At 40.1% G+C, this 11,108-nt stretch overlaps 1 protein-coding gene and 1 long non-coding RNA gene across 2 annotated transcripts; one reads left to right on the top strand and one right to left on the bottom strand.

Annotated features, from left to right (window-relative positions):
• Positions 1-145: 145 nt before the first annotated feature.
• LOC139940714 (uncharacterized) lies at positions 146-2,071 on the top strand. The gene is made up of 3 exons (XR_011786496.1): positions 146-235; positions 1,092-1,146; positions 2,015-2,071. It is a non-coding gene; the product is annotated as an uncharacterized lncRNA (long non-coding RNA).
• A 2,283-nt stretch (positions 2,072-4,354) lies between these two features.
• LOC139940587 (metabotropic glutamate receptor 1-like) lies at positions 4,355-10,738 on the bottom strand. The gene is made up of 2 exons (XM_071936918.1): positions 8,720-10,738; positions 4,355-6,097 (listed from the first exon to the last, which is right to left on the bottom strand). Exons 1-2 carry the CDS (start codon positions 10,736-10,738, stop codon positions 5,531-5,533), a joined length of 2,586 nt encoding a protein of 861 aa, XP_071793019.1. The 3' UTR covers positions 4,355-5,530.
• Positions 10,739-11,108: the final 370 nt, after the last annotated feature.

The raw sequence follows: 11,108 nt of genomic DNA, 5'->3' as shown, positions 1-11,108 counted from the left end.
TTTGTTTTATTCGATCGATCCCGTGTATTGAATTACAAGGGAACAAACGTAATGAAAAGTAACGATGACGGTTCCCTTTTCATTTCATAGTAATTTAATAACAAAATAAAAGGTGCCCAACTATTTGACTGGTACTTGGTGCATTGTACACGGAAAAGTATGCGACTCTGTGGCAACCAACTAACTGTTATCCAAGATGGCGCCCCTTCCAGTAGCAGTGTCGCCCCTGATCAAGGTAAAAAAAACGTGAATTAAAGTCTTATTCAGAATAATTGTCGGTGGTTTTGACGTATATGTTGTTCCCACAACAATTTACTATCATATACTGTGTTTACTTTACGCCAGTCATTGTTTTAAGGGTCTTTAATCTGACATTTATCTTGAAAAAAATTCGTTCGCACTGACGACTCGTGACTGACTGGCTTCGTCGTGACTACACTGCCACTGCACTCTGGCTGCCGTAACTGCACTGGCACTGCAGTACTGCACTGGCTCTCTGGTGTCGGCTGCATGCTGTTCATGTGTCTGCACTACAAGTCCTTGTATTTTAACGCAAGTAGCTGGGACGACGCCGCCGCGGTCCAGCAGTAAGATAGTAGAGGGGGGGGGGGCGTGCATACTAACTGTGTCAAGAAGAAGTCAACTCAACCCCCTCAAGGCCACAGAGCAGGCAAGATGAGTAACACTAACATGGGTAGAAATGTGAAATGTGACGCCATTTTTATAGAATTTAGCCAGCATGAACAAGCAACTCTAACTTTGATTTTGAATTTGTTGGAATAATGCTATTTATTGATGCAACAGTCAACGGATCAGTAACAAACTACAAAAGGAGTGCAAACAATAATTAAATTTAAAAAAAAATGACCATTGAAATTGAAGTTGATATACTAAAGATTTCCAGCCTGCAGTTACTTTTGACCTCTTTTAAAAAGAAATATCTCATTTGTCAATCATTTGCCACTGCTTTTTCATTTGTTATTCAATTTATTTCATAACAATCAAAAAGTGCTGGGAGATACAGGAAATTTTCCTTTGTTTTAAATTTGATGTATTGTATGGTTTACGTTTACGTTTTTTGATCTTTTCAGTTTTCAAGATATTCCGCATTGCTTGTTGGAATCGCATATGGCTCAAGAAGAAACAGTAAGTCTTTCTTCAGTATTGAAACTGAATTGAAATTTAAAAAAACATTTGATACTCAAGAATTGTCCTTCATTTAAAAAAAAAAACATACCCTAAAATATGACCATCATCATCATCTAGTAGTCACAACTGAGATCCCATTCACAACGTCAAGCCAGGGGTGGATTTCACAAAGAGTTAGGACTAGTCTTATCTCGAGTTAGGACCAGTTACTCGTCCTAACTTAGGACTGTCAATGCAATTTGTATATCTCCTAGGAGTAGTCCTAAGTTAGGACTAGTCCTAACTCTTTGTGAAATCGACCCCAGGAGTCTTTACTCTTTATCATTCGATGTCTGGAGGGGACCTCCACTTCTGCTGAATTTAGTTTGAAATCAAGTGTACAATGTAGATCAAATCTGGTTTGTACCAAAACAAAAGAAGGGGAGGTCATTGAGTGCATGTCTTGTCTTGTCTTTACTGCACAAACCGCCGCCACTGGGCTATAAACGTGCAGACCCTCATGTATGCATGCTCCTACTCAAATTTTATATTTTCAAGGAGGGACTTAAAATTATTGGCGTCAGGGGCTGGTTTAACTTGTGGCGAGAGTGAGTTCCAGATTGGTATAGTTCTTAGATACAAGGAATAATGCTAGCAGTCTTTGTTTGATGAGATGGTGTTATAATTTAGGGTCTGGTTTTGAGGAGTTGTTGGTCTATTCTGTTGGTTGCAGCGAAGATTACTAATGTTACATGGAGTTAAGGAGTTTCTCTTCTAATGACAGATCTACTCTTTAACACAGAAGAACTAAAATTATCTTGAAAGACTTAGCAAGTTACAATCTCCCTTCATGATTATGTATTATTTCTTTTCTCTCTCATACTAGAGAGTCATACAAAGAATGAAGCTGAATTACTGAGTTTGAAAGAACAACGAAAAGAAGCAGAGGCTAAGCGAGCAGCTGTAGCTAAGGGTAAGAGGAAACCATTATAGGTTAAGGGTTGAGAAAAAGAGAATATTTACTAGAGTGGGATTTGAATCAATTAGCGCTGGTTTATCGTGCCTGTGCTCTACCAACTGAGCTGTTCAGGGCCCTATTTCATAGAGCTGCTTAAGCATAAAAAGTCGCCAAGCACAAACAAGTTATGCTTACTAGAATAAGACAACCAGCCAAACTTCATTGTCACATGTGCTATTTGTGACTGGTACCCTGCTCACTTCTGCTTAGCAGACAATTGTTAAGCAATATTTTCTGCTTAAGCAGCTCTATGAAATTTGGCCCGGGCCTATGTTGGTGGTCTCCCTATTTTGTCAATATCTTTCTTCTGGGTGCCAGTCAGAAGCCATACAGCCATTAACTGCCGTGTTGCAAAAGATCACGCCCAAGTTTTGGATACAACCTGGAAAGCGGCAGACCACAGGGAATTTTCAAACTGACTGGGTAAATCCCAAATCCCTAATAATTACATAGAATTTAAGCAAAATTGTTCCTGATCTCAGCGATTTGTAGAGAACCTCTCATACAATTACCTCCCACTCTCTGAATTGACAAAGTTCTTGTTGTCATGAATCGCTATCATCAGTTGATTCTCGGCATTACTAGATGGTTATCGTAGATTTGAATTCCAATCAACGGAACTGATGATGACTCTATATATTACTTCTTATTTCAGAATCTCCAGCGAGTGACTCAATCTTTGCATAGAGATGACAAGAATCTAACCTCAAGTATTTCAAGATGGACTGGTCCCAATCATGCTTACCACCGGAGGGGCACATTACACAACAAGAATCAACAGTTTGACATGACAGTCATGACTGCCTACCTACAGAGGGGCACATTACACGAGCAGAATCAACAGTTTGACATCACATTCACTGTCGTCTCTTCATTAGATTACTTTGCTTAATTTCAAAAGTAATTTTCATTTATTAGTTGGGAAAGACACATCTTGGAGTATTCTTCATTATTGATATCTGTTTGATTGGGTTTAGTCATCCATCACAGATGGTTTTCTTGCATTGATGGATCTGTGTGTGTGCAAATTGTTGTTATTATTATTGTTTTAATGGTTTACAAATAGAGACAGTTATTGTTGGAAAAGAGTGCATGCCCAATTTGTTGAGTTAGCTTTGCATGTTCACCAAAAGTGTTTTCTCGACTAGCTTGTCCGAAAACCCCAAAAGTCAGAAATATATGCGGTCATCAAAAAGAGCCATGTGGTTGGTACAGCCATTTGTTAGTCATAATATGCTTTGAAAAGTTTACAACAATCTAATCTGATGTGACTATCACCAGTAGAATAAGAAATTGATTCTGAAAAGACAGTACAAATAAAACATGGAACCTGGAACCACACAACTGTATGTTAATGCCTACTCAAATAATGACCTGACGAAACGGCATAAACTTATTTCATAATGAGTAGCTTGATGTTTGCAGTCAGTTTTATGGTTTCATTCGGATAACTGGTTCATATCGATATATATCGGACATTCTAGATTGAATATTCAAAGAATCAAGCACACTTAACAAACTGGTAACCTTAGTAACTGTTTTCCTCTAATGGCAAACTATTTGATAACGAACCCATAATAGAGTTACTGCTTGAAGTTTCTGTGTTAAAAAGTAATAATTTTAATTGGTTGAAAAAAACAAAATAAATTTACAATGTGAATTATTTAGACTGAACCTGAATTATTATTGGTTTGTTGATTTGACAATGTTTCCTGTGTCATAGGGGAATCTGACCCCCAGAGTTTCTGTGCCTGTAATGTGACAGGAAACTAAAATAGGCTGAGGGAAGATGTTTCAAAAGAGGGCGCTATCAAAAGAAGCTTTTACACAGTTCGATATGGTTCGATATATGGAGGGGAGGGGTATGGGGGGGGGGAGAGGGTATGCAATCTAAAAACTCACGGTTCAAAATTGACCCGGATGTGGGTCCCAGGGGGCCAGACCCATCTCTGGGTCAGTTTGACTCGGAATTCGTATCAATGTGACCCGGAATCTGTGTCACTGTGACTAGAAATTTTGGTAAAAGTGGGGATTTTGACTCTGGTCACATTGACACGGATTGCGGGTCAAACTGACCCAGAAATGGGTCTGGCCCCCTGGGACCCACATCCGCGTCAATTATGACCCGGGAGTTTTTAGAGTGATGGAGGGGTATGGAGGAAGAGGGGGGGGGGGGGGGGGGGGGACAGACTGTCACACCTGCATGGATCCAAAAATAGATGAACAATAATGGAAGTCTATTGTGTGTTGAATGGTGTATTTATTCTCATACAGTACACTGATATTAATTTCCACAGAGACATTTAGTCACAAAACGAAAAGGTGATTACATACCGGTTACAATCACACGTGTAAGATGGTGTTCGTCTATAGTATAAACGTGTACAAGTCGCAAAGGGGCGTTACGTGTCATATGAGTAGATTCAAAAAAAGTGTTTATGATGTTTACTTGAATATAATATACACTTTCATTTTATTAAAAAGTGAAACTGAAGGGTCGTACCACTGGTACGAAGTTCATAACAACTATTTTATTTCGACAGACCTTATGTTCATGACTTCATTTTGAGAAAATGGCACCTTCCAGCAACAGTTTAAAAGTGGGTTGCTTGTTGGCCAATCCTCTGCGCTGCGCCGCTTAAGCGTTTTCCATTTTTTCATAAATTTTACTTCCAAGCTGGCGGCGTGATGACTAGAGTGATGACGTCAATGCATAAGGTCTATTGTATTCGATTCGAAAATTTAATTGAAGTAGGTTTTTCCTGGAAATTCGCTGTGTTGCTTATAGTACTTAAAGATGCTATGTCAGATTTTTGGCCGATTTGACCCAAACATTTTGATTTAAAATTCATTAGGTATTTTAATGGGGGTCGAGAAAGTTACAAGCTTTCAGTTGAGCCATTGCTCGAAACAGTCCGCCAATTACTAGTAGCAGTCACTGTGAAATAAAGTGCTCAAAATTAGTCGGGATCCGACAATATATCACGTGACCAATTCTTATGTGTTTTATAAGAAACGTTTTAAATTTTGTTCATCGTTCCTGACCATTAAAAGTAAAAGTTAAACTTTTTTTTTAGAGCGGGTGATACTCTTTGAAATACAATTCACTCAAAAAAATCTATTTTTTAATGTTTGGGGCCCAAAAATCTGACATAATAACATTTAAATGTTGACGTCACACGAAGGCTTCTTTCTATTGTGCATGAAAAAGACACCATTTCAGTAAGCAACATTTGAATGTTTCTTGCACGGTGCAGATAATTTTAAAGTCACGTTAAACTAAAGTACCATTCAACTTTGTCCAATAAATTGCGAATTATAAGTTTACTCTTGAAGCAAAACAACAATTAATGTGCTTGAAGTTTATCCTATGTTGTGACTTATTTACAAGTTGCCGGAGACTTCTGACTCCATAGTATCAGGAAAACTTGCTGCCAAAGGGAATGGGTGGACCCTGCTAGAATGGCGAGGTTGAGTAATTGACACCGCTCTCGGGCCTGCAGCATCACCCGTAGCTGCAGTAGCTCCCGTTGCGCCTCGCCAACCTGTAGATATCTCTAAATCATCTACGAAACGTACAGCGTAGAGCTTGGGCAAGTAGACGCAGACCAACGTCAGGTAAGCGTTAAGAATCAGCGCCATACACAGCGTCGCCACCTTCTGTATGACTGCAACAGCCGTAGTGTAGACGGGTACAGCGGCGAGGCACAATATCAGCGTGGAGTAGACGCTGACGGCGATGAACTTGGACTCATTGTAGTTACTGGGTACCTTACGGGTCTTGAAGGCATAGAAGCAACAAGCCAAGATCAGGAGCAGGTTGTAGACACACGAGGCAATAAAACCATTCCCGAAGTTGCAGAATATCTCCAAGTAGTTGTCGAACTTAGAGGGTTGGTACAGTTTTGGTAAAGTTGGTGCCACGATGACAGACACGATGCTGATTAACAGCTGTAAATACGGACATAAGAATGAATAAGTCACGATGAATAAATTATAAAACGAGAGGTTCACAATGAATTTACTCTTACATAAAAACAACTCATATGCATTCGAGGGGGCAAGAGAAATTGTCACACAAGGCCTGCAAAATAAAGAGATTTATGTAAAGACATGGGGAAACATTTATTTTAAAGGAGGTAGGAGTGCAATTTATGTCCCAAAATGACGTCTGAAATTTTGACTTTTGAATTTAATAAATCCATAATACAATTTTACACTTATTTGTTAAAAGCTTTCATGCGGTAGTTTCTATTTCATACAGGCAAACGGTTTAGTTTGTTTACCTCCACGTCAGATTGTTTTTAAAACAGTAAATTAACAAGAGCACTGAGCTATAGATTTGGCAAGAAGTTCCCCCTAACAATTAATGGTTCATCCCGTTGTGCCCGCAGACAATAACCGTAGCTTCCTGGCTGATTGTTGTACATCAATGCCGACTGTCATTCAAAATTGAATCATTGAATTCAATCAATCAAGCTTTTATTCCCTAAGCAGTGCCGCCTTTTCTTCTAAGGTAGAGATGAAATCCTGTAAAGAAAAACCGTACATCTCTTTGTGTCCCCTAGTTGCCGCTGAGCGTTTTATCTCCCGTTACCCAAATCATTTCTGAATTCAATTCATGAAGCTTAGGCGAGTTTTATTTCCTAAGCAGTAGGCCTATACCCTAGTGTGCTCAAAGGCAATGGTGTATCTCAACATCTGCATAAAATAATAAACCTGTGAAAATTTGAGCTCAATCGGTCATCGAACTTGCCAGATAATAATGAAAGAAAAAAACACCCGTCACACGAAGTTGTGTGCGTTTAGATGGTTGATTTCGAGACCTCAAGTTCTAAATATGAGGTCTCGAAATCAAATTCGTGGAAAGTTACTTCTTTCTCGAAATCTACGTCACTTCAGAGGGAGCCGTTTCTCACGATGTCTTATACTCCCAACCCTCTCCCCATTACTCGCTACCAAAATGAGGTTTTATGCTGATTAAGTCATTATCAATAGTGTCCACTGCCTTTAATTGTAACTGTGGCTTGTTCGTGTCACAATCCATTAGGAAAAAAATAATTATTGTCACGCGTTCATGTATACAAAAATTTCTACAAATGTATACATAATATAACAAATTAAATCATCAAACCCACATTCGACGTTGGTTTTAAATATCTGTTAAATAATTGTGTGTACATTAACGGTAGTGGACACTTTATTGGTAATTACTCAAATTATTATCATCATAAAACCTTTCTTGATTACGAGTAATGGGGAGAGGTTGATGGTATAAAACATTGTGAGAAACAGCTCCCTCTGAAATGCCATAGTTTTGGAGAAAGAAGTAATTTTGATTTCGAGACCTCAAGTTTAGAACTTGAGGTCTCGAAATCAACCATCTAAACGCACACAACTTCGTGTGACAAGGGTGTTTTCTTCTTTCATTATTATCTCGCAACTTCGATGACCGATTGAGCTAAAATTTTCACAGGTTTGTTACTTTATGCCTATGTTGAGATACACCAACTGTGAATCATTTCAGTTCGAAGAAAATGTGGTTATGGAAAAACATTTAGTTTGAATCCCCCCTAAATTTGAATCTGAGAAAAGTTTCTGTCAGAATTGTTTCTCAATATGTGTTCTCCTATTAGGGGTTATTCTTCCTGCGTGGACATTATTCGCTCCGGATTCTCGGCAATATCTCACTATCGCGAACACCTTTTGAAATGAAATCTACTTACTTGAGAGTCAAGAGGGGGCAATATGTAATGTACTTAATTGAACCGGAGTCAAGAGTGGGCAATAATGCAATGAACCAGAGTCAAGAGTGGGCAACATGTAATGTACTTACTTGAACCAGAGTCAAGAGGGGCAATAATTGAACAAGAGGCAAGAGGGGGCAACATGTAATGTACTTACTTGAACAAGAGTCAAGAGTAGGCAATAATTGAACAAGAGGCAAGAGGGGGCAACATGTAATGTACTTACTTGAACAAGAGTCAAGAGTGGGCAATAATTGAACAAGAGGCAAGAGGGGGCAACATGTAATGTACTTACTTGAACAAGAGTCAAGAGTGGGCAACATGTAATGTACTTCATTGAACCAGAGTCAAGAGTGGGCAACATGTAATGTACTTACTTGAACCAGAGTCAAGAGTGGGCAACATATAATGTACTTACTTGAACCAGAGTCAAAAGGGGGCAACATGTAATGTACTTACTTGAACCAGAGTCAAAAGGGGGCAACATGTAATGTACTTAATTAAACCAGAGTCAAAAGGGGGCAACATGTAATGTACTTAATTAAACCAGAGTCAAAAGGGGGCAACATGTAATGTACTTAATTAAACCAGAGTCAAAAGGGGGCAACATGTAATGTACTTCATTGAACCAGAGTCAAGAGGGGGCAACATGTAATGTACTTCATTGAACCAGAGTCAAGAGGGGCAACATGTAATGTACTTAATTAAACCAGAGTCAAAAGGGGGCAACATATAATGTACTTAATTAAACCAGAGTCAAGAGGGGGCAACATGTAATGTACTTCATTGAACCAGAGTCAAGAGGGGCAACATGTAATGTACTTACTTGAACAAGAGTCAAGATAGACACGATACTGAGCTGTGCACGTTGCCCGACATACTTTGGTCTTCTGTTAGATTTCTTGGCTGATGTGAAGATCCTGTAGATACGGTTTACTTTGAGAAAGGTCGGAGCGTACGTCAGAGTTAAAGACAAAGCGATAGATGCATCAGATATGAAGCATGATACACTGCTAGGATAGCTCAGAATCAAGAACACAGACAGGAATGCTACAAAGAGACCCATAATGTTGACGCAGCTTAGCTCCCGACTTGTTGCCTTGATCAGAGGATGTTGACGATAGTAGAGTATGCCTGAAGCAGCTATGGATGAGAGAATGATCCCGAAAGAAGACAAAACCAGTACAATAATAGTTATACCATTCTGCAAGTCAATATAGGATGGAATCATCATTGTACACCTTGTAAAGTTCAAAGTTGGCCAGTGAAATTCATCACACTCCACGCACTCTGTGCTGTTAGTCACGATGGCATTTTGGGGACATCTTTGACAGCCGTAGCAACATTTCTCTTCGAGCGGGACTATTTTATACCCCGGACGGCATTCATCCCGGCAGATGGACCTTGGTAGTTTCTCAGCTCCGTAAGACCATCTCAATCCGTCTACTTGGATATCTAAACGGTCTCCCACCGTACCTCGTGAATCCCAAACACCAAGCTCAACACCGTTATATGAACTGTCCATGGCTTGTTGCGTACTCATTACTCTGTACTTCCCAACAGGATCTCCATTAGCATCAAACTCAAACAAACCGTCTACCCCTTCAAATTTGATATCTCTAAGATGTGAGATGACATTTTCCCCAGTGACGGTACCGTTCAAGAGACAGTCAACATCTCCCTCACAATCTTCCTGCAGAATTTCATCAAGGGCAGTGGCAAAGGCATAAACAGCATCCGCAACGTGGTGACTCCCCCAAGTCACTTTCGAACATGTGTTGTCTTGTCTGCATGTTGATAGAACCGCATTGACCCATGGATTTAGAGGATCAGTGTCACCGAAGTTGGCCAACCGATAATAATCTTGAAACCCAGGCACATCCTTGTAGTAATTCTTGATCAAGAAACTCCCCTCAGCAAGATGTGCTACTCCCCATTCAACCAGAGATGCAGATGATGCAAAGCTGTCACTGGATATTATAGTAATTCCAGGGTGACTGGGTGCAGTGCGAATCAAAGCTGGTAGAATTCCCCTTGCCCCGCCAATGGAAGAGCAGAAGAAGACAATCACAGATGCTCGCTTGAATCTCAGAATCTTATCTACGATTTCTTGAACTTCGTTTTCGGTTGCTGATTCGCGAATTGTCTCTGCATACGCCAGGCAGATCTCATTCTCTTCGGCTAAATTCTGGATCTCTTGAGCTCCATGAATGCCGTAGCTGTCAAGTGAGTATATGAGTCCAACGTAAACCCAGTCAAATCGTATGAGGATGTCAACAATCGCTCTTGCTTGAAGATTTGCAGGCGGACTGGTTCGCAGAAAGTATGGGAATCTATCATGGTCGCTTAGTTCGATGGTGGATCCACTGTATCCAATGGTTGGGATTTTATACACAGTCGTAACGAGTGCCGTAGCCACGCTTGTTGCGCTACCTCCAGTGCCAATTATTCCGAGGAGTTGACCGTGTTGCGGAGTTTCGGGTATACCGTCATCTGTCCCAATTATACCGGCCAGGGAAAGAGCTACGGACGCCACAATCGACTCGAGCCCACAATAATCGCGAATAGCAAAACCTAAAGTGACATTTGGCAGTATATCGGTGCGATTGTTGATTTGTTCAATAGCAAATATCATGAGTTCTGATCGATGTACGGCGTCTTTTAACAATCCATAGTCGCATAAATCACTGATAGAGAAATGCATCGAAAACAAACCCCCGATGATAAAGTCACCGGATTTAGAATAACTGACTTCAGCCTCCGGTGGAAGCGAGCCGAGATTCGGAACGATATTCACCGATGAAATAAAAAGGAAAAAGACGCTTGGACTCAACCAGGAGATCATCTTGAGGGTTGGTTGTCGTTTCTACTCGTATGCTCGTATAATGATCAGACCTAGCGAGCAGTGTGAAGTGATAAAACTTCACGTTGAGTCTCCTCTGCGCGGCTGATTGTTCAAGTCCGTTCCTTGCAGACAACCTTGGAGTCCGTTGTCGATATTACGAAATGGGGAAAGGTTTATGTTGCCTGCGCACCATATTGATTGTATAGATAATACTTACACATGTAGAAAATATGCCTATATTAGGAAGGATGCCAAAATGTCACTGCTTTATCATCGACGATGCACACTGCCGTAGCAATCATATCATTACAATAATGAATCACCCAGCTTATGTAGTTTTTAAAGTCACCTGGAAATATAACTTGTTTTC

The sequence above is a fragment of the Asterias amurensis genome, chromosome 8 (genome assembly GCF_032118995.1).
Source record: "Asterias amurensis chromosome 8, ASM3211899v1".
NCBI classification, from domain to species: Eukaryota; Metazoa; Echinodermata; class Asteroidea; order Forcipulatida; family Asteriidae; genus Asterias; species Asterias amurensis.
This window is presented reverse-complemented; position numbering and strand designations above follow the sequence as displayed.

Coding starts and splice junctions, on each gene's coding strand:
- LOC139940587 (XM_071936918.1), bottom strand. CDS start 10,738: ATGATCTCCTGGTTGAGTCCAAGCGTCTTTTTCCTTTTTATTTCATCG. Junction 6,098..8,719: donor CTATCTTGACTCTTGTTCAA/GTAAGTACATTA, acceptor CCGTATTTACAG/CTGTTAATCAGCATCGTGTC.